Source organism: Salvelinus alpinus, chromosome 27, assembly GCF_045679555.1.
Source record: "Salvelinus alpinus chromosome 27, SLU_Salpinus.1, whole genome shotgun sequence".
NCBI lineage: Eukaryota > Metazoa > Chordata > Actinopteri > Salmoniformes > Salmonidae > Salvelinus > Salvelinus alpinus.
The window spans coordinates 34,083,400-34,108,197 of NC_092112.1; the positions used below are offsets into that span (position 1 = coordinate 34,083,400).

The 24,798-nt window shown below is 42.3% G+C and overlaps 1 protein-coding gene across 1 annotated transcript in view; it reads right to left on the minus strand.

The window, feature by feature from the left end:
- Nucleotides 1-935: 935 nt before the first annotated feature.
- The window catches only part of esr2a (estrogen receptor 2a), a 41,412-nt gene continuing 17,549 nt past the window's right edge, over nt 936-24,798 (minus strand). Inside the window, exons 2-10 of the mRNA XM_071370397.1 lie at nt 19,517-20,391; nt 18,910-19,076; nt 12,138-12,254; nt 8,048-8,356; nt 6,658-6,796; nt 6,399-6,532; nt 5,590-5,773; nt 3,629-3,893; nt 936-3,366 (exon numbers count right to left, since the gene is read on the minus strand). Of these exons, the coding sequence (XP_071226498.1) occupies nt 3,361-3,366; nt 3,629-3,893; nt 5,590-5,773; nt 6,399-6,532; nt 6,658-6,796; nt 8,048-8,356; nt 12,138-12,254; nt 18,910-19,076; nt 19,517-19,983 (1,788 nt within the window). The 5' untranslated portion in view covers nt 19,984-20,391 and the 3' untranslated portion in view covers nt 936-3,360. The remainder of the gene's footprint in view (nt 3,367-3,628; nt 3,894-5,589; nt 5,774-6,398; nt 6,533-6,657; nt 6,797-8,047; nt 8,357-12,137; nt 12,255-18,909; nt 19,077-19,516; nt 20,392-24,798) is intronic.

Consider the following 24,798-nt stretch of genomic DNA (forward strand, 5'->3'; position numbering starts at 1 on the left):
GTTTGAGTGTTTTTGAGTGTTGTATTCCTTGAGCACAAGGACACTTCTTGAGAAAGGACACCACTGGCACCAAAAGTTCATAATTACATTTTTATTCTCCAAAGAAACATACTCCTCTGTGACGGTGGGAGAAAATCCACATTGGGAAACATTGACATTTAAAGCACTCACGTTACAGTTGAAAAAGCATGTATATCCTTATCCTGCTGGCAATGTACAGCATTCTCAGAGATCGTTCAAAGCAGAATGCACAGCTGGGCTACAAATGGCTCAGTCATCGGGAAAGTGAAAGGACTTGTGCACAGCTGCCTACTTGAATTAAAAAGAGTTAACTCAAAAACATTTCTTGCCTTGAGAGGAGTCTGCTGTTGGTGTTGACAAAGACCAATGGTGTTTGTTGTCTTATAGTATTAAACAGCTGATGTGAGCTATGGCCTAGACTCAATCAGATCTGCATTAACCCACAATAAACGACAACAGTATAGCATATTATTGTTTTTGTTTGGGCGAGGTCAGAAGTAACTGCGTTGGAGCTGTCAAATCGGCGAGCACCTGCTCTTGTGGTCATTGTCACGAAACCCATCCTTAAATCCCACCCGTGTTAGAAGTTCAGAATGAGAAAGTGTAGGCTATGTAGAAATGACACCGCCCAAACAAAATAAATGATATGCAATGCAGTTGTCGGTTATCACGGGTTAACTCTGAACTGATTAAATCTAGGCCTTAGTTAACCATTTTTCTAAATGACAGACTAAATGGACCCAGAGATAGCAATTAGCATCCGCATACTATTTTAGATCCCATGTTAAAGAGTAGAACCTCGAGTTACGGACTGACCAATGAAACGGGAAATATGGAACCGGGAAATGTATTATTGCAAAGAAAACGTAAATGTTGCTCATGTGCCTGAGTATGTAGATTACAGAAAAAAAATGTTTTTACAGTATAACTAAATGGTTAGAAAATACATGTTAATAAGCAATTCATATTGTCTACAAAGGTTTGATGCGTTAAATCCATTTCAAAGTAAAGAACATGTCAGCATTCTGAACAACCTCCATTCCCGAAGGGTCCATATCTCCTGAGGTCCTACACTGTACTTTATTATTGAGGCTAGAAATCCCCCCAAAATGAGAGATTACAAATTAAAAGTGTCGGTTGCAGCTACGGCTGTCTGGTCATCAAAAGTAAATAATATGCTTCCTCTACCAGAGTAAATCTAGCCTAGGTAGGTAATATAGCGCTACTGAAAGGAAATTGGCTAAATTAGCACAGGAAATAAAGCTAGCACTCTGCTTTTCTATTACTACAAGCGACATAGTTGATTATTAAGGCTTTGAAAAGGCTTTCATTCCAAAAGAAAACTATGTGAGAACTAGGCGTTCGTCTGAAGCCGAAAATATATCATTAGGCCGTATGTGTTTTTGGATATAGGCCTAATTTAAATGTGCATTATTGTAGCATCACCATCTTTATTGCAAAATTAAATAAACACAATTTTAAGCTACATATTCATTTGACAGAGGTAATGAACTGTCCATTGATCAGCACAGCAATATATAAAACAGGACCATGTTTGCAAAACAAGTGGTTCTGAGCTTAAGTCAATATTACACAGATAAACTAACAGTAACAGAAATCAGGAATGCAGACAGGCTGTATATACACTGAGTATACCAAACATTAGGAACACATTCCTAATATTCAGTTTTGATTGTGATCCTATTGTGTGTATCATTAGGACCTCACATTAGTTGAATGTATCATTGGCATTCTAAGGCCTGGATTCAATCCAATGCATGTTGTAGAGTGTTTACCGTGACCATACATTTAGGAATATTGCCTTTAAAAGCTGCATTGTCGACAGCGCTAACATGACTCGGGTTGAATCCTGGCCTAAATATTGTCAGGTGTGAGGACAACACAAAGCTGATGAATGGATGGAAAGGTCCAGTTAGCAGGTGGGTTATGTTGTAGGCAACACCTTACTTGAACCAGTCATAAAAACCCCTACAATACTGTTATCACAAAGACATAACAGATATAATAAACAGTCAGGACAGCTGATGTGTGCATTTAAGACAAGCTGGTCGCTATGTAGAAGGCACAATCTAAACACCTTCTTGGTCGCCAGTAGCAACTACACAAAGTACAACAGGTCTGAAACAAAACACACAAATGCCAAACTGTACCCATTTCTTTTCTACTTCGGGTTCGCACGCCTAAGACCCTCCCTCCAAAACTGTCAAGATGACACCGTTTTTTAAAACTGGGAATTGAACTTGCACTGGGCCAGTCTTATAAAGTGGTACATAAACACAACAGCGTTGCACTGTGCTCTTTGAAAGGCGTGAATCTTATTACAATATTACACTTATTGTATCTCTTCATTTCACCATGCTTTCTTCCCGGGAGAAATAAACACAGAAACAACATTGTGGTCAGAATTCGATCACATTGCCCACGTATGAAGGGCTGAATTTTAGCTAGAGACATGCGGACGTAAAACTGACATTCAAGTAAGTCCCAAATGAATTTGTATGAATGTTTGAGTCATACTCCCATTGCTGAAGATGGGATTGGACCCATAGGCACTTTTTGCGAAGGAATTAAAAAAATCTTCCGTCTTAATTTGCATCTTTATTTGAGGAGACAAAATAGTGTCATTTAGATTTTGTTGTCGATTCAAACAGGACTTTGTCCCACTGTGTATGATATTATTATTGTGGAGTCCACCTTTAAGGGAATGTGTTCTAGAGTGGAATGACAGTAGTGTGACCCTTCACCTCCACCTGTTCAGCTGGAAATATATTTGTTTATTAGGACAAGTGCCTAATTTGCATACTGTATGCAAAGTTTGAAGCTATACAGATGGTGGAACAAAAACCTAAGGGTAAAGCAAAGGAATAAGATCTTGGGGTGAAGTATATAGTTTTAAAATGTGTTTTTCTTTCTTCCATGACAGTTAAACAACTTGAACCAGTGTAAATGGCCATCTATCTTTTGATTGTCACTCAAAGTTACATTTATTTATACAGATTATCTCATTGACAGTAAAAAAATAAACCACACGTCACACACCAGATAGGTGCAGCGAATATGGGTTGTTTTACAGGGTCAGCCATGGTAGTATGGCGCCCCTGGAGCAAATTAGGGTTAAGGGCACATCGACAGATTTTGCACCTTGTCGGCTCAGGTAATCAGGTAATCAGGTAACCAGGCACTATCTGAAACACTCTTATACTCGTTCCCAGTTCCTCTGTTTCAGAGTGGTTTTACAAGCCGTTCCAAGAAGTAGCTGTCCACAAGGGTCCCAGTCACATTCTCTCCATTGTCCTTTTTGCTGCTAGAGATCCCTTTTCACCACTAATAAAGTGACAAAGAGGAAAGGACAGAGAAAGGGAGGGGATAATAGCAGGTTAGCATCAGAAAATAAGATTTTTTTGTGATCTCTGAAATGAAGGATCTATTTTTATTTGAACCCATCCCCTCGAGAGAAACACACACACACACACACACAGGTTTGAAGCCAGGGTGCGGCACCCTTGAAGTTGTTTGAGGGGTTAAGTGCCTTGCTCAAGGGCAAAACGGCAGGAGAAGGAATGACATGAGACAGGAGAGTGCATACCTGTCTTTCTACCGGGGTCCCTGCAGTCCAATGGCTCCTGCTGTTGAGGCTCGCTTCTGCTGCTGGGGGTCCATGTCTGGCCGGGGCAGCTGCTGATGTGGTGGGCTGCGGGGGGCTCACCTCTGGACAGGGGCCCGCTGAGTTGGCTTGGTGGGGCAGCCGTGGGCTGTGCATGATGTGGGCGTCCAGCATCTCCAGGAGCAGGTCGTACAGGGGCACCACGTTCTTCATCTTCATGCAGTGCAGGTGGTCCATGCCCTTGTTACTGCACAATGAGCAAAGACAGAGGTCATGTACGCTCACTACTTTTCGTGATACAAACGAAAAGAAAATACACAGAAATGGGCATAGATTCAATCAGATCAAGTATTAACCGGTGATAGCTGACACCTGCATGCTAATGTTTTAGCTGTGTCTTGGTGGAACTGGTTAGAGCTGTTAAATCGGTGAGCAGCTGCTCTTGTTGCTCATTGTCGTGTTAGAAGTTCCGAATGAGAAAGTGTAGCCTAGAATGCCTTCAGGAAGAATTCATACCCCTTGACTTATTCCCAAAAAAATTGCGTTACAGCCTGAATTCAAAATTGTATCAATATATTATTTTTTTCAGCCATCTACACACAATACCCCATAATGACAAAGTCAAAACATGTTAGAAATGTTTGCAAATCTATTGAAAATGTAATCTAATTTTCTTACCCCTGAGTCAATACATATTAGAATCACCTTTGGCAGCTATTACAGCTGTGAGTCTTTCAAGAGGTGTACAGGGTTACATGTCTCTTAAGAGCATTGTACACCTGGATTATATAATATTTGTACATTATTATAATAAAAATTCTCACAAGTTGGTTGTTGATCATGGCTAGACAGCCGTTTTCAGGTCTTGCCATAGATTTTCAGCCAATTTAAGTCAAAACTGTAATTAGGCCACTCAGGAACATTCAATGTCGTCTTGTTAAGCAACTCCAGTGCATATTTGGCGTTATTGTCCTGCTGAAAGGTGAATTTGACTCCGTGTCAGTTGGAAAGCAGACAATCAGGTTTTCCTCTAGGATTTTGCCTGTGCTTAGATCTATTCTGTTTCTTTTTATGCTAAAATACTCCCTAGTCCTTGCCGATTACAAGCGTATCCATAACATGATGCAGCATGCTTGAAAATATGAAGAGTGGTACTCAGTGATGTGTTGTGTTGGATTTGCCCCAAACATAACGCTTTGTATTCAGGACAAAGGTCATTTCTTTGCCACATTTTTAGAAGTTTTGCTTTAGTGCCTTAAGCATGTTTTGGAATATTTGTATTCCGGCCTCATGGTTCCTTCCTCTCCAGCAACTGAGTTAGGAAGGATGCCTTTGTAGTAACTGGATGTATTGATATACCATCCAAAGTGTAATGAATAACTTCAGCATGCTCAAAGGGATATTCATTGTCTGCTTTTTTTATACCCATCTACCAATAGGTGCCCTTCTTTGCGAGGCACTGGAATACCTCCCTGGTTTTTGTGGTTGAATCTATGTTTGAAATTCACAATTACAGATAATTGTATATGTTGGGCACAGAGATGAGAGAGTCATTCAAAAATCATGTTAAATACTACCACTATTATTGAGTCCATGCAACTTATGTGACTTGTTAAGCACAATTTCACTCCTGAACTTATTTAGGGTTGCCATAACCTAAAGGGTTGATTAGTTATTGACTCAAAACATTTCAGCTTTTCATTTTTAATTAATTTGTAAACATTTCTAAAAACATAATTCCACTTTGACAATAATGGGGTATTGTGTGTAGGCCAGTGTCACAAAATCTCAATTTAATGAATTTTAAAATCAGGCAGTAACACAACAAAATGTGGAAAGTCAAGGGGTGTGAATACTTTCTGAAGGCAATGATAGTGGTGACTATTGTGACTGAGAGGTAACTTCCGAGTGTGACAGCGGTGGCCGTATTGTGGCTACTGTACCTGACGTGGCGGATGTGTGACAGCAGCATCAGCAGGTGGGCGAGGCGCGCAGACTGCTGCTGAAAGCTGAGGCCCGTCTTTGCGATGGCCCACACCAGTGCGTCTGTTACGGCATCCAGCAAGCGCAGGAGCTTCGAGCGACTCTGCAGCTCTTCGCTCCCCTCCGAGGAGCTCAGGCACATGTCTGCAACCACAAAACACACACAGTTGAGAAAATAAAGAAAAAACTTAACTGTAGTTGTCGCAATGACTCAAAACCACATTAGCCCTCTGAGCTAAAGCCAAGCCTTTATCTCCGGGAGCTAGCACAAATCTTCAGGTCTCAGAAAAGGTGACTTATTGTGCAAGCACATTTCACCAAACCACCTTTGCTACACTTCATAAATAATTTCCAACATGTAGCATTATTAAATGCGATTACTTTGGTTACAGTTAAGTGACACAATTTTTGTTATTTTTTGTGATCCACTGACCTTGAAACAGGTTCTGACTGTTAGGTCTTTAAGTGTTAAACAGTAACTATGATGGGAGTGGAGAGAGACAGTGTTCTCATTAGGCCTTGTCAGAGTGAGTTATTCCTCTGGTTGTCCTTGCCAACCCTCTCCAAAGAGATAGGATTACACTGGATAAATGGTCCAACAGACTTGTGGTTAATCTTGATATGCATGATATAAATAAATAAAATAGGAAGTAAAAAATACTTATAAAGATGCAGTACAGACAGAGGTACAGACAGATGGCCAGACAAACATATGCATAACACACAAACACACACTCATGCGCAAACACACAAATTAACACCCACGTACTGGAGTTGAGGAGGATCATGGCCTTGAGGCAGACGTACTCCTCCCTCTGCAGCTTGAGCTCTCTGAATCTGGAGGTGGCAGCTAGCAGCATGTCAAAGATATCCACGAAACCCTGCACACAGCTCCCCTCTTCCCTGAAAACACAGACACAGTCACAGACAGACATACACTGCATTTGAATACTTATTTTGGATCCACTTAGAAAATATTTGATAAATCATACAGATGCGTAATCCAGGAGTAGAGAGAGGGTGGTCACCTGTTCAGGCTGAGGTCGGGGGAAAAAATGAGCCTACCAGGGTGGCCCACAGACCTCCACATGAGCCCTAGCATCAGCACCTCCAACCAGCAGCACTCCAACAGGTGCACCTGGTCGAACAGGCACAGGTCCACAAATCCTGTAAAGACATAGCGGGGCCCGTATTCATGAAGCGTCTCAGAGAGCTGATCTAGGGTTAGATTCAATCCATAGTGCTGAAATGCTGTGCTACAGCACGTTTGAAATTTAAAGGCAATGTTCCCGCATACTGCTCACGGTAAACGCGGTTTGTTGTTCGCAATGTAATAATGACACTTGGTGATACTTTAAAAAAGTCATATTTATGAACAGCAAACAGTGAGTAGATTATGGCCCCATACACACTCAGGTAGAACAAATGATATACAACACATTTGACACAATGATTGTGAGACAATTTATGTTAATGCTACATTAGAGTGTTTGTCAGAACAAAAATGTTTACCATTACTTCAATGCAGAATATCTCTCCACTGTATCACAACCGTTGTGGCCAATGTGTTGTACATCAGCTGTACAACTTAAGTGTGTACACTGCCATTTACATACTACCTTTTACTTTATTTCAACCCTAGCAGAAAATGGGGTTCCACTGAATAAAGCAGGGGCAAAGCTTCTCTAGCACAGAAAACTAGACATCCCAAACTACCCTATACTTTTTGCAGTGAAACTTAGGAGTGTAAACTATAGTACATCGATGCTCATTGCCCAGTATTTGTATTTATTATGGATCCCCAATTAGCTGCTGCCAATGTTTGTGTTGCTTCACAGTCCCCGCTGTTCCATACGGTGTATTTTTATCTGTTTTATTTATTATTATTTTAAATCAGCCAGGAGAGATTGACATGCATAATTAATGTTTGCTCTCTGAGCCCCCGAACCACATATACCCAAGGAGACATGGGTACAAATCCCGTTTCAGACCTTCCTTTGTCTTCTAATCGGTCTTCCTTTTTACATTCTGACTACCTGAATATCACTGTTGAGAATAAAAGAGACAACAGTTGATGAAAACATGGACTCAAGCAGTTTCTTGAGGAAATTAGAACAATATTACACTGTTATGCTGGAAAAATGTAAGAAATGTTGTATTCAGTTGATTCAGGTTACTCAACAGTATGCTGTACTTAATGCTCTGTCACTCTGTTATTGTCACACCCATTGACAGAGGATACACACATAGGCTTTACATGGACCTCCTGTTCATTGTGTCAATGTTTTATACAGTTTTTCTGCTGTACTCAACTTGTGCACAAAGAATGGAATAAAATTGAACATTTGATGCTAGGAAAGTATTATGTTTTTTAATTGTGGATAAAAAGTCAGAGACAATAAATCAATAAACACCAACCTGGGATCTTCTTGGCCCAGCTGATCATGTGGACCAGCTCCTTGTCGGCCAGGTTGGTGAGTGACATCATGACGTTGGCCTCCGTCAGGGGCCTCCTCATGTCCTTCTGGAGGTAGATCTCTGGTGGCTCTGCCTCCATGATCCGGCCAATCAGCTGCTCCGGGGTTAATTCTGTGGGGCGGAGTTCCTTGATTGTTTCGCCCCCCTCAGCTAGGACCCGCTTGGGCCCGCTAGCAGTGCCCCGGGTGAAGAAGCGACCCACGCGCCTCGGTTGATGACCCCGGTAGCTGCTGCGGTCGCGACGCATACCTGAGGGAAAAAAGAGGTGTTGAAGAGCAAATTATAGTCCCACTAAGCGCAAATCAGATGGGATGGCGTATTGCTGCAGAATGCTGTCGCAGCCAATAAATCACTGACAATCTCACCAGCAAAGCACCCCCACACCATCACACCTCCTCCTCCATGCTTCTTGGTGGGAACCACACATGCAGAGAACATCCGTTCATCTACTCTGCATCTCACAAAGACATGGCGGTTGGAACCAAAAATCTCAAATTTGGACAGACCAAAGGAAAAACTTCCACCGGTCTAATGTCCATTGCTCGTGTTTCTTGGCCCAAGTAAGTCTCTTATTATTATTGGTGTACTTTAGTAGTGGTTTCTTTCTGAGATGCAGAGGTCTAAGGCACTGCATCACAGAGCTAGAGGTGTCACTACAGACATCCTGGTTCGAATCCAGGCTGTATCACAACTGGCTGTGATTGGGAGTCTCATTGAGCAGCGCACCATTGGTCCGGGTTTGGCTATCATTGTAAATAAGAATGTATTCTTAACTGACCTGCCTAGTTAAATTATTATTATTATAACAAATAAAACAGTTGATGTTGAGATGTGTCTGTTCCTTGAACTCTGTGAAGCATTTAGTTGAGCTGCAATTTCTGAGGCTGGTAACTCTAATGAACTTATCCTCTGCAGCAGAGGTAACTCTGGGTCTTCCTTTCCTGTGGCGGTGCTCATGAGAGCCAGTTTCATCATAGCGCTTGATGTTTTTTTGACTGCACTTGAAGAAAATTTCAAAGTTCTTGAACTGTTCCGGATTGACTGACCTTCATGTCTTAAATTAATGATGGACTGTCATTTCTCTTTGCTTATTTGAGCTGTTCTTGCCATAATATGGAATAGGGGTATCTTTTGTATACCACCCCTTAAGAAGGAAAGAAATCCCCCAAATTAACAAGGCACACCTGTTAATGGAAATCCATTCCATACCTCATGAAGCTGGTTGAGAGAATTCCAAGAGTGTGCAAAGCTGTCATCAAGGCAAAGGGGTTTCTTTGAAGAAATCTCAAATATATTTTTATTTGTTTAACACTTTTTTGGTTACTACATGATTCCATATGTTTTATTTCATAGTGTTGATGTCTTCACTATTATTCTACATTGTAGAAAATAGTAAAAATAAAGAAAAACCCTTAAATGAGTCGGTATGTCAAAACTTTTGACTTGTACTGTAAGTATTCAGACCCTTTGCTATAAGACGTGAAATTGGGCTCAGGTTCATTCTCTTTCCATTCATTGATCATCCTTGAGATGTTTCTACAACTTGATTGGAGTCCACCTGTGGTAAATTCAATTGATTGGACATGATTTGGAAAGGCACACACCTGTCTATATAAGGTCCCACAGTAGACAGTGCATGTCAGTGCAAAAACCAAGCCATGAGGTCGAAGGAATTGTCTGTAGAGCTTCGAGACAGGATTGTGTCGAGGCACAGATCTGGGTAAGGGTACTAAAACGTTTCTGCAGCATTGAAGGTCCCCAAGAACACAGTGGCCTCCATCCTTAAATGGAAGAGGTTTGGATCCACCAAGACTCTTCCTAGAGCTGACCGCCCTGCCAAAATGCGAAATCGGGGGAGAAGGGTCTTGGTCAGGGAGGTGACCAAGAACTCGATGGACACTCTGATGGAGCTCCAGAGTTCATCTGTGGAGATGGGAGAACCTTCCAAAAGGACAATCATCTCTGCAGCACTCCACCAATCAGGCCTTTATAGTAGAAAGCCACTCCTCAGTAAAAGGCACATGACAGCCCCATGACAGAGTTTGCCAAAAGGCACCTAAAGGACCCTCAGATGAGCAACAAGATTATCTGGTCTGATGAAACCAAGATTGAAATCTTTGGCCTGAATATCCAAACATCAAGTTTGGAGGAACCCTGGCACCATCCCTACAGTGAAGCATGGTGGTGGCAGCATCATGCTGTGGGGATGTTTTTCAGCCGCAGGGACTGGGAGACTAGTCACGATCGATGGAAAGATGAACAGAGTAAAGTACAGAGAGATCTTTAATGAAAACCTGCTCCAGAGTGCTCAGGACCTCAGACTGGGGCGAAGGTTCACCTTCCAACAGGACAACGACCCTTGACACACAGCCAAGACAACGCGGGAGTGACTTCGGGACAAGTCTCTGAATGTTCTTGAGTGGCCCGGCCAGAGCCCGGACTTGGACGCGATCGAACATCTCTGGAGAGACCTGAAAATAGCTGTGCAGGGACGGTCCCCATCCAACCTGACAGAGCTTGAGAGGATCTGCAGAGAAGAATGGTAGAAATTCCACAAATACTGGTGTGCCAAGCTTGTAGTGTCATACCCAAGAAGACTTGAGGCTGTAATCGCTGCCAAAGGTGCTTCAACAAAGTACTGAGTAAAGGGTCTGAATACATATGTAAATGTGATATTTCCGTATTTATTTTTCTATAAACCTGTTTTTGCTTTGTCATTATGGGGTATTGTGTGTGTATATTGATGAAGGAAAAAAACGATTTAATCCATTTCAGAATAACAAAATTTAGAAAAAGTCGAGCGTTCTGAACACTTTCCGATGCACTGTACTACAGGATTTTGTTCCAACTAGGCACCACACGTGACCAACTGAGCTAATTGATCAGTTCAGTGATAAATTCGCCGAACTGATCAATAAATTCAACACACCTGGTCTTCCAGGTCGATTAAATCAAAAACATGAAGTGCCTGCAGCACTCCAGGACGAGGGTTGCCTACGCCTGTTTTAGAGAGTCTGTTGATAAATTCAAATGAAAGGTACACTAAATTTAAAGGGATGGCTTTAGATAAATGTATGGAAAACCCTATTGAATGAACATTGAATTGAACATAAATGTGGAAAAAGTCAAGAGGTCTGAATACTTTCCGAATGCACTGTATATCTCACCGATAGTAAGAGAAGGAATATCACCAGAACGATTAATGGTCTAGTGTCTCTAACAATAGCGGCTGTCTTTTTCCAGTTTACGATTCTACATGTTGACTCGGCACAAACAGCCACAGTTCGCCGGCACCCAGCAGGTGGTCACTATAACACACCACTGCGACAGCAAGCGAAAGGACGGCCACCCTATGCTTTCTAGACTTCAGTCATCTTGCATAAAGTAGCCTTGTACTTGGCTATCTAGGTTTGGATTTAAAATCAAGATGTTCATCTTGACGAGGAAATGTGTGATCAACGAACAATGAAATGACAACCGTACCAACCTGTGTCTCTATAGCAACTGAACCATAATTTAGCTTGGTACAAACAGATCATTACAATGAATGGAGCAAAACATCCTAGACATTCACCTGATGCACAAGGCTCACAGAGTAGAGAAAGCAAATAGCAAACTATATTTCTTGTCCACTTGCAAACATGTGTGTGAATGTGTGGATCCCCGAGCAAGCATTTGTGTGAGTATGTAACTATATCCTAGCCCCAGTTCCTCTGCTCATTGTAAGAGCAAAGTCTAGCCAGTGGGAAATATTCACATATCAAAAATGAATAATTTCTAAGGCACTGGACACACAAACATTGGCCACACACTGGACTATATAGAAGCTGTATGTATTTAACGTCTCAGAGTAGGAGTGCTGCTCCAGGATCATTTTTGTCATAGGTCATAATAAATATGATTATATGTTAGGGGGGGACTTGATCTGAGACGCTTTGTGAATACCACCACTGGCAAGATTAGGGTGAGGATAGTGTGAAGGAGGATAAACGGAGGGAGGGGTAGTAAGGAAAGCGAGTAAGACACGTACCACACTTTGTCATGCCCACTTCGTAGCACTTGCGGAGGCGGCACGCCTGGCAGCTCTTGCGGCGGTTCTTATCGATAGTGCACTGGTTGGTCGCCGGGCAGATGTAGTCATTGTGACCTGAGAGAGAGAGAGAGATGGAGTTGGGTTTACAAAGGGTAGATAGGGAGAAAAGAGATAAGAGGAAGATAAACATTTGTTTAGTTTTATTCCATGTGTACATTGGCAGCTAAGTACAAGAAAACAAATGTAAAAGGTCAGATGGAGAGAGAGGAAAGGTTCCTCTACTTCAGGGATGGGCAACTTTGATGGGGGTTAGGCCACAAAAAAATCTGAACTCATCATGAGGGAAGGCAGTTGCTCGCGGGTCTGTGTACCCACATGTGCAACACCCCCCCCCCCCCCCCCCCCCACCACCTTGCGAACAAAACATTTTTACAGCCCCCCTCTTGACAGTGGAGAGAACGAATGTACGTTTAGAGTTAATTTCGTGCAATTCTACACATTTGCCATGGGGCATAGAGAAAATGTTGCAGTTTCCTGCAACTCTACACATTTTTCCATAGGGTGGAGAGAAATGAGAGGACCTCGGCAGACCATTTCCTGGCTTGTCTCCTTTTAATCCCTTTAAGATGTGAGATTCATGTACTCACACACACACACACACACACACACACACACACACACACACACACACACACACACACACACACACACACACACACACACACACACACACACACACACACACACACACACACACACACACACACACACGTAACCTGTAGCTCTACTCCCAAAGGGAGAACAATGTGCTCTCACCTTTGGCCCGTGAAAAAGGGATCTGGACCCAATTACGAGAGGACAAGAGAACAAATAGAGCAGCATGTCCCAATACATTCCTGGGGGAATCCATAGACGGTGCACAATTTTGTTCTAGCCCAGCACTAGCACTCCTGACTTAACTAGTGGTCAACTGATCATCAAGACCTTGATTAATTAAATCAGGCACACTAGTGCTGTGATAGAACAAAAATTAGCAACCCTTTGGGTTACTCCAAGACTGGAGCTGAGAAACACTAGAGTACACTAGATTACTTTGACTGAGAGGCAAAGGGCTAGATTTAATAAGCGTTTCCACCGAAAGGACAAAGGGATAAAAAACCAAAAGCATGAAACTGTGTTCATTTACATTTACCTTGAGGTTTTATTCTTTCTCCACACCTTTGTTTTAGGCCACGGTCATATAGAGATTTTCTAATTTCCAATTGCCGGAAAATGTACAATGGAAATGATTGTCCAACAAAATTGCACAAATTGTCAGTCTTCTCACGTACAGTTGAAGTCGGAAGTTTACAGACTTAGGTTGGAGTCATTAAAACTCGTTTTTCAACCACCTCACAAATGTCTTCTTAACAAACTATAGTTCTGGCAAGTCGGTTAGGACATCTACTTTGTGCATGACACAAGTAATTTTTTCAACAATTGTTTACAGACAGATTATTTCACTGTATCACAATTCCAGTGGGTCAGAAGTTTACATACACTAAGTTGACTGTGCCGTTAAATAGCTTGGAAAATTCCAGAAAGTGATGTCATGGCTTTAGAAGCTTCTGATAAGCTAATTGACATCATTTGAGTCAATTGGAGGTGTACCTATGGATGTATTTCAAGGCCTACCTTCAAACTCAGTGCCTCTTTGCTTGACATCATGGGAAAATCTAAATAAATCAGCCAAGACCTCAGAAAATAAATTGTAGACCTCCACAAGTCTGGTTCATCCTTGGGAGCAATTTCCAAATGCCTGAAGGTACCACGTTCATCTGTACAAACAATAGTACTTAAATATAAACACAATGGGACCACGCAGCCGTCATACCGCTCAGGAAGGAGACGCGTTCTGTCTCCTAGAGTTGAACGTACTTTGGTGCGAAAAGTGCAAATCAATCCCAGAACAACAGCAAAGGACCTTGTGAAAATGCTGGAGGAAACGGGTACAAAAGTATCTATATCCACAGAAAAACGAGTCCTATATCGATTTAACCTGAAATGCCGCTCAGCAAGGAAGAACCCACTGCTCCAAAACCGCCGTAAAAAAGAGAGACTATGGTTTGCAACTGCACATGGGGACAAAGATCGTACTTTTGGGAGAAATGTCCTCTGGTCTGATTAAACAAAAATAGAACTGTTTGGCCATAATGACCATCATTATGTTTGGAGGAAAAAGGGGGAGGCTTGCAAGTCGAAGAACACCATCCTAACCATGAAGCACGGGGGTGGCAGTATCATATTGTGGGGGTGCTTTGTCTCAGGAGGGACTGGTGCACTTCACAAAATAGATGGCTTCATGAGGATGGAAAAGTATTTGTATATATTGAAGCAACATCTCAAGACATCAGTCAGGAAGTTAAAGCTTGGTCGCAAATGGGTCTTCCAAATGGACAATGACCCCAAGCATACTTCCAAAGTTGTGACAAAATGGCTTAAGGACAACAAAGTGAAGATATTGGAGAGGCCATCACAAAGCCCTGACCTCAATCCTATAGAAAATTTGTGCGCAGAACTGAAGAAGTGTGTGCGAGCAAGGAGGCCTACAAACCTGACTCAGTTACACCAGCTCTGTCAGGAGGAATGTGCCAAAATTCACCCAACTTATTGTGGGAAGCTTGTGGTAGGCTACCCGAAACGTTTGACCCAAGTTAAACAATTTAACGGCAATGCTACCAAATACTAATTGTGTATGTAAACTTCTGAACCCCTGGGAATGTGATGAAAGAAATAAAAGCTGAAATAAATCATTCTCTCTACTATTATGACATTTCACATTCTTAAAATAAAGTGGTGATCCTAACTGCCCTAAGACAGGGAATTTTTACTATGATTAAATGTCAGGAATTGTGAAAAACTTGAGTTTAAATGTATTTAGCTAAGGTGTAGGTAAACTTCCAACTTCAACTGTATGTAGGTTGTCCCAGTTGAGAAATTTTGACTGACAAAAACGGACAATTGATTAACAATTTCATCCATGGTCATGCATCTCAATGTGGCCGTATCCTTACCCTTTTGTTCTATCCTCAATATTTATTCCCTTTTCAGCATATAGTGGTGCTAAATGCTTAGGCCGGGATTCAATCCGATCACATTTTGTCGTTAACGTGCCATTTAATGGTAATTTCCAACATGCAGCGTTTACTGTGAATGTGGTCTCTGCGAACGCAGAAACATTGCCTTTAAAATACACATTGTTGACAAAGCACGCTCAGATACAATCCTTGCCTTGGTAAATCTGGCCCAAAGATAGCAGAAGAAAGACGTCCAATAGGCTTGACAACACAAGCTATCTGTGAGGGCTGTCACTGATGACCTTATATGATTAGTGGTAAATAAGTTGTAAAAGCAGAAGGTATTTCTGATGTGAAATTATCTTTTGAAGAACCTCACCATTTCCCTCTTTCCCCCTCTTCATCTCGAGTAGGTGTGGGCAATGTTACCCTATGAGGACCACTGTGTGTGCAGGTTTTTGTTCCAGCCAAGCAGTCATACGTCCAACTCTACTCAGAGTCTCTGATCAACACTTTGACTAGTTGAATCAGGTATGTTGACACTTAACTAAAGCTGCAGAGTTGTGTTTGTGTGTGTGTGTGTGTCCTATTCATGAATTTAATTAAACTGCTGAAAACACTCCCACTTGCTGGCCAATAGATGTTCTCATGGAGTTTTCATTCAATAGGGTTTTCCATACATTTATTGAAAACAATCCCTTTAAATTTAGTGTACCTTTCATTTGTATTTATCGACAGACTCACAGGCAACCCTCGTCCTGGAGTGCCGCAGGCACTTCATGTTTTTGATTTAATCGACCTGGAAGACCAGGTGTGTTGAATTTATTGATCAGTTCAGGGATAATCAGTTGGTCACGTGTGGTGCCTAGTTGGATCAAAATCCTGCGGTACAATAAAAAACTCCAAGAACAGGGTTGCATACCCATCAACTAGAATATATGAAGAGAACAGTTACAAATATTTCTGCGGTTGTGTCACATTTCAGAATCAATAAGAGACACTAAATCCAGAAGTGGAAAGACAGCCATCGAAATATACAAATATTTGTTTGTTATTTGGAAAAACACACTGATCTTGTTTATTATTTAGGGTTAGGAAAGTTCTGAATTTTTGGGGGAGAGCCCTTAGGCACAAAATATATTGGTGAATCAAGAATACAGTGGTTTGATTCATCTTGAAAGTTGCCATATTCAATTGTTCCATCCCTGAAATAATAGGGTTGAACAGTACTCCTATAAATCTACTCTAATAATCCTCACTAATCATTGAACTGTGATGACAATGGTCCAGTCGTCATGAACCATGCGCCAGGCTCCAGGTTTCAACAGCCACGTATGGTCGCCGTTCCATAATGAGTCAAATAGGCTACATGTCCCATACTACTTATCATAAGTTAGCCTAACATGATCCACAATCCTCAGGAACAACCACACAAACGAGACAGAGGAAAGAAAGGCTACTGATAATGGCTAATATTTAACACGATACAAATTGTAAAAGAAATACAGTGAAAAGTCTGGGCATATAAATAAAACATTCTAGAAATCATAAATCAACTTGGTAGGTTTGGCGCTATACTGTCATTTGCTTATGCCTACTGAAACCTATAGCTTGGGTCTCCAAATTGCATCCCTGCAAGGTTATAAGGCCAAAATTTCATTAACGTCACTGTGGAAAATGAGATATGTTGATATGCTTCAGTTTGCTGCCATATGACTGGTTTCACATTTGTCTGCAGCGATCATAAAGGTAAAATAGATCTAAAACAATTGTCATTGATATTCACAATCCCCTTGTCCAAACGACTTACTTACTTACCTAGCTCTTATCAATTTGTTAATTACAGTGCATGGAGAATGGGGTTATTTCTATCTTTCTATCTAAAAATGTCAGTTGATGTTGTTCCACTTGGAACGGACAGGTTGCTGGAGGAATTATGAGGGAATTAAGTCAAGGTCAGAACACAGCGTATATGTAGACACACCTCTGCCACACCTTCATGTCTTTGATCTCCACCCCCAAACGGATAATGTGTGATGAGCATGCTATTCTCCTGCTTAAATTCAAGGTCAGAATACAGGTTGAGAGAAAAGTGCATCAAAATAGAATTGTGTTCCATTTACGCACGTTTAACTCGAGCCAGAATTCCCCCCTGCAATGCCTTCAGAAACTATTCGTACCCCTTGACTTATTCCACATTTTGTTGTTACAACCCAAATTCAAAATGGATTCAATTACATTTTCTCACCCATCTGCACACAATACCTCATAATGACAAAGTGAAAACATGTTTCTACATTTTGTAGCAATTTTTCTGTAAATTAAATACATAAGTATCTCATTTACATAAGTATTCACACCCGAGTCAATACTTTGTGGAAGCATCTTTGGCAGCGATTACAGCTTTGAGTCATCATGTCTGTATCAGCTTTGTACATCTGGATTTGGGGATTTTCTCCCATTCTTCCTTGCAGATTTTCTCAAGCTCTGTTGAGCGGCAGTGAAAAGTAATAGTCAAGTCTTTCCACAGATTTTCAAATGGGATTCAAGTCTGGGCTTTGGCTGGGCCACTCAAGGACTTTCACATTCTTGTTCAGAAGCCATTCCAGCATTGCTTTGGCTATATGCTTGGGGTCATTGTTCTCTTGGAAAGTAAATCTTTGCCCCAGTCTGAGGTCATTTGCACTCTGAAGCAGGTTTTTAAGGTTTTCCCTTTATTTGGCTCCATTCATTTCCCCCTTTATCCTTACCAGTCTCCCAGTCCCTAACACGGAAATGCATCGCCAGAGCATGATTCTACCACCATCATGCTTCACAGTAAGCAGACATAGCGCTTTGCATTCAGACCAAAGTGTTACATTTTTGTCTCGTCAGACCACAACATCTTTTGCCTTATGATCTCAAGAGTCTTTCACATGTCATTTTGCAAACTCCAGGCGTGCTGTCATGTGTCTTTTTCTCAGGAGTGGCTTCCGTCTGGCCACTCCCATAAAGCCCAGACTGGTGAAGTGCTGTAGAGACTAGTGTCCTTCTGGCAGGTTGTCCCATCTCAGCCAAGGAAATCCGTAGTTCTGTCAGAGTGGTCATTGGGCTCTTGGTCACCTCCCTGATCAAGGTCGCTCTTGCCTGGTTGCTCAGTTTGGTTGGACAGCCAGCATTAGGCAGAGTCTGGGTAGTTCCATATTTTTTGGAGACAATTGTGCTCTTAAACTTTCAAAACTTGAGAAATTGTTTTATACCCTTCCCCAGATATATGCCTCATCACAATTAAATCGTGGAGATCTACGGACAGTTCTTTGGACTTCATGGTGTAGTTTCTGCTCTGACATGCACTGTCAACTGTAGGACCTTATATAGACAGGTGTGTTTCTTTCTAAATCATGTCCAAGCAATCACAGGTGGACTCCAATCAAGTTGTAGTGACATCAAGGATGATCAAAGGAAATTGGATGCCCCTGAGCTCAATTTGGAGTGTCATAGCAAAGGGGTATGAATACTTATGTCAATTAGATATTTCTGTACCTAATTTTTTATAAATTTGCAACAAATTCTAAAAACATGTTTTTACATTGTCATTATGAGGTATTGTGTGTAAAAAATATATTTTATCCATTTGGAATTCAGGTTGTAACAACAAAATTAGGGTTCAAGGGGTATGAATAATTTCTGAAGGCACTGTATGTGCATGATCTGGAGCACTGAGCCCTTACTACCTTGGATGCTCCTCTTGAAGAAAGCCTTGCAGCCCTCGCAGGACCACACCCCGTAGTGGTAGCCCGACGCATAGTCGTGACACACGGCACAGAAGTGCAGTTCAGCCTTCCCTTCCAGCGAGATGACCGTCTCCTCACCCTCCTGCGAGCGCTTCCTCAGAGGCTTGCTGTCCATCACACAGAGAGAATACAGACAGCAAAGACAACATGACTGATGATGTTTTGAAAACTATACAAAACAAGGGTAAAACTTTATAATGACATTCATGAATAAGCCTTTCAAAGTGCCCCCCTCCCTTCTGACCTTACTGACTCTCCATCACAGATCTAATAGGACTGGATAGGTGAGAGCAATATGCATTATTATACATTATAAATATAATAAAATTCTTGTTCTGTGGTTGAAATGCGATGGAGCAATGGCTCACACCTATCTAGTCCCTTCACACCTGCAAAGAATAGGCTCTGAATTTTGTAATGAAATGCAGCAGTTGGAGGTCTGCAATGTGTGGGGGCTTTTGCCCAGTTTAGAAGTAGAATCAGGTTTGTTAGTGCTGGGCTAGGGCAAAAGCCTGCAAGGAGTGAAGAAACCCAGTGTCCTTCCTACCTGCTCTCAGATAAGGCATGGGGCTCCGCCCAGGACACTCGGGTTGGCTGGCCTTGCTGTGGGCGAGATTGGGGCCGATGGTGCAGAGACAATGGAGGCCCCACGTGAGCTTGGGGGGGCCAGAAGATCGAGGGACTGAGTGACTGGTGGGCAGATGGGCAGTCAGAGAGCGTGGGCCCAGCGTAGCTCAGCAGAGTGGGGCTGTAGAAGGACAAGGGGTTAAAGTCGTGCCCGATGTCAGTGTATGGGGAGGGGATGCAGATGGGGTGGGCCTCCATGGGCAGCGCCGGGGACGGGGCGCTGAAGATGGGCGAGAGGATGTGGCCACCGCGGCCAACCCGGCTGGGATCCACTTCCTGCAGCTTCAGAAGCGTCGCAGAGTCACGCACTGGGAGTGGAGACGCAGCCATAGGCGACTGCGGGAGCTCTGAAGGCAGGCCAGGGAGTCTTCTATATTGTGACATCATTGAGACACACCACTCCCAGTAGAAGGATGACAGTGTCCCTTGAAGCTGATATAAGGTCAGCTGTGAATTTTTCCTTCATTAATGATTGAGATTATAATTGGGGGAGGAAAAGCTGATCATAGACGTGTGCTTATGGTCACCGTGCTGGCAACTGTAGGAGATCTCAAAGCAGGCTTTAGCAGAGGTCTATGAGTATTTTAGCAAGAGGCTCAACTATAGGAAGCCTACAAGAGAATCTGGCTGTAATGCATCATCAGCATGGGACACGGTTACAGGTGTTGTGTCACCAGACATGGATGTGGATTTTTCCCAGAATCGATAAGTGGAGTAGCAATCCATCCGTGTATGGACCTCTGACGTCATCAAAAAAATGACAATGGCAGGGTCTCTGATATCAGGGGATTCAAACTGTAGGGAAAGAGAGAAAAGGATTGTGTCAAACAGAGCTCTTCACTAAAACATCATACATTAAACTCAAACAAATTATTGAGACCCAATAAAATTCTATGCACAAAACCGAAGATGTTCCATAACTTTTTAAAAGGGGACTGCACTAGCCAATCTCCTTTCATATTTTTTAAAATTATTTTATGACAGGACAGTTTTTCTGCTTACTGAACACGACAAAGGTTTTCAACACTACTCAGATAACCTCCACAGCGCCACTGACTATAGCACGCTTTGTAAATGTGACCTCATTCAAGTACTGCCAATTGCCCAATTGAGCCTGATTGCAGCTAGTCAAGGGCTATGCCCAAAATGGCACCCTATTCCCCATAAAGTGCACTTCTTTTGATCAGGGCCCATAGAGCTATAGGCAAAGGTAGTGCCCTATATTGGGAATAGGGTTCATTTTGGGACACACCCAAGGTGTTTTCATTACTTATATTGAGAAACATAAGTAAGCAGCAAGTACATCGTAGTTAGAAGCACAGACGTAGTTAGCCTCTCAACCATGAAGAATAAAGGACTACATGTGGAGTATTGAAAAATGAAAACGATCAAAGCCCAAAGACTAAGCACCTCCCTTTACAACTGGATTCTGGACTTCCTGACGGGCCACCCCCCCAGGTGGTAAGGGTAGGTAACAACACATCCGCCACGCTGATCTTCAACACGGGGGCCCCCCAGGGGTGCGTGCTCAGTCCCCTCCTGTACTCCCTCATGACTGCATGGCCAGGCACGACTCCAACACCATCATCAAGTTTTCCGATGACACAACAGTGGTAGGCCTGATCGGTGTAAATGATCACCGAAAACGATGAGACAGCCTATAGAGAGGTCAGAGACCTGGCCGTGTGGTGCCAGGACAACAACGTCTCCCTCAATGTGATCAAGACAAACGAGATGATTGTGGACTACAGGAAAAGGAGGTCTGAGCACGCCTCCATTCTCATTGATGGGGCTGTATTGGAGCAGGTTGAGAGCTTCAAGTTCCTTGGTGTCCACATCACCAACAAACTAACATGGTCCAACACACCAAGACAGTTGTGAAGAGGGCATGACAAAGCCTATTAACCCTCAGGAGACTGAAAAGATTTGGCATGGGTCCTCCAATCCTCAAACAGTTCTACAGCTTCACCATCGAGAGCATCCTGACTGGTTGCATCACCGCCTGGTATGGCAACTGCTCGGCCTCCGACCGCAAGGCACTACAGAGGGTATTACGTACGACCCAGTACATCACTGGGGCCAAGCTTCCTGCCATCCAGGACCTCTATACCAGGTGGTGTCAGAGGAAGGCCCTAAAAATGGTCAAAGACTCCAGCCACCCTAGTCATAGACTGTTATCTCTGCTACCGCACGGCAAGCGGTACCAGAGCGCGTCCAAAAGGCTTCCAAACAGCTTCTACCCCGAAGCCATAAGACTCCTGAACATCTAATCAAATGGCTACCCAGACTATTTGCATTGCCCCCCCCCCCCCTCCTCTCTTTTACATTGCTGCTACTCTGTTTATTATCTATACATAGTTACTTTAACTCTACCTACATGTACATATTACATCAATTACCTCGACTAACCGGTGCCCCCGCACATTGACTCTGTACCGGTACCTCCTGTATATAGCCTCACTATTGTTATTTTACTGCTGCCTCACTATTTGTTACGGTTATTTTTTTTTTAATTAAATTTTTTACTTAACACTTTTTTTCTTCAAACTGCATTGTTGTTTAAGGGCTTGTAAGTAAGCATTTCACTGTTGTATTGGGCGCATGTGACAAATAACATTTGATTTAATTTGAACTAATTTAGTTTAATTTGCAAAGAGGTTGTGGAAGTGTAACTGCATGGTTCTATGTCATTCTGGGCCTGTATTGATAAAGCATCTCAGAGTAGGAGTGCTGACCAAGGATAAGGTCCCCCCTGTCCATGTGATCTTGTTCATTATGATACAAAAGTTAAAACTGATCCTAGATCTGCACTCCTTCTCCGAGACGCTTTATGAAAATGCGGGCCCTGGAATCTAAGTGGGTCCCTTAGCAACAGTCCCAGTTAAAAGGAAGACACGGGAACTCGATTACACATTAGAAAAGCTGACATACCACCCACCACCACCCCTTTATTAACTTCATCCCTCTTTTGTCACTGAGAATGTTCCTGCTGCATCAAAATTAGCAGTCGAGTCATTGACTCCATGCCGGAGCAGTCGAGTCATTGGATCACGGTTTGCTATCAAAATCATCCTCTCAATTGCTCGTTCAAACGCTAGGCCTATGTACAAAAATGTATCTGAAATTCAGCCATACACATCAACAACCGTTGTTTTATATAGCTAAATAACACAAGATATATCTTCCTCTCCCCTAGGCTACGACATACAAGTGTATCCGAAATGAGTCTGTACAGTAGGCTACACCTAAACTATAGTCTGTCAAAATGAATTGCCCACATATGCCTCTAATATTAGATGTAAAGACAAGATGAAATTGAGAATAGTGAGGTAGGCTACGGAACGGAGCACAATGGCGCATGAAATATATTATTTAAAAAAGGAGGACATCTTAAGGTTACGAATCAACGGTCAAAGAGTTAAATTGTGGCCTGGGGTAGTCTGGCGGTTAGAGCCACTGCCAATATTGTGCCATTGTGGGTTCAACTCCAGCACGCACCCTCCTGGCATAAATAACTCAATCCCCCATTTGCTTGATTTAGTTACACGTTTCAAATATGGACAGTCCAGGGATATTTTACTTAGCCTTGTACAAACCATTCTGATCTTGCATTCTGTTTTGCTACACGGATACAGCTTGGCCACGACCATATTCAAACCGTTTGAACCCCTCCCTTCCATCCACCATCCTCTGATAATCTGTGGGGGTGCTTTATTTGATGACGAAAAGTGCCTGTACTAGGCGCTAAAGTCGAAAATCCTAACATTGGCTGATCTTGAGGTTGATGCTGCTATAGCAGAAGTTATATCAGAACCGGAGGGCATAACTTAATTGAAAGAACAGCAAATAACTGCATTGAAGGCTTTTCTCGGGTGTGAAGATGTTTTTGCTCTCATCCCGATTGGTCGCCTACATGAAGGTTCACGTCACATACACATGGTAAAATATAACTACATCATTTGATATCAAATGAGTCCACGCTATATTGAACATTAATTGGACTCCTAGCTACCAGCTAGCTAACTAGCAGCTAGCTAACTAGTAGTGCATAAATAACAGGCCAAAGACACTAAGCTAGCTAACTTAAGCTAGATAACTTTAGCTAGCTATATACCTTGCTCTAACCTAACGTTATGGCAATATGATGACTTCTGTTTGCAAGTCCATAACTATGGATGTTATTGTTATACTATCTGATCTCGACTCTTATGTTGGATTTTATTTCCTTTCAACCAGGGGAGAGGGTGCAAAATGGGAGCCAGCCTCCATAGAGAGCTTTGCAAAGTTGGTAGAACTCCAATCCATTGCCAAAAAGGGTGAGTAAACATTGTCACCGAATAAAAACAGTACCAGTTTATGCCCTGGGCCCATATACATAAAGCGTCTTGTAGTAGGAGTGCTGATCAAGGATAAGGTGTCCCCCCGTTTAACTTCCTAAATATGGGCCCTAGTCATTTTCACTTCATTCTCAACCCTATCCTGTAGTACTCAAATTGTCCATCATTTAACAGGACAATATCTCTGACATGCTGTGTTAAGAGCCTCTAGGTCTGTATGAAGGAGATTAAAGAACACAGTCATGTGCACTTTGATATGAATTGTGTTAGCTTTGCACACACATCCATGTTAAAAAAAAAGACATCTGGAAACACAGCATTGTGTCTATAATATTTTCCAAAACATCTGATATGACGCATGTTTTCCTTTGAGAACTTTCCCGAATGTTTGACTATTATAAGTGATGCATTAGTGCATGCATGTGTCTTTCAGGTACACCTGGTTTGGCATTGACGGCAATCAGTGCCTACGTTGTCAACAACCTTCCACTATTCAGATTACAACATGCAAGAAATTCTGCACATCATCAGTGACAGTTAGTTGAATAACTGCTCAGAAATGAGACTGTTACTATTTGTAAGTTGTTACTTGTCATAACATTATGGACAAATAAAAAAATGTATCAAGAAGTATGAATCAAGTTTGATTTGTACTTTGTTACAATAGACAGAACAAAGATACATGGAAAGTTATACCTCTTAGACAGGGTTTAATGGTCAGACTAAGTCAACCACATCCCCAGCTAGCCTGGCACCCAAGTTGTTTCAAATCAAACGGGAACATTTCTCCACTCCATCAATTTGGACCTCATTCACAACAGATTATCAGAGGACACTGATTGGTCCGGCCATATGGTGGACGGAA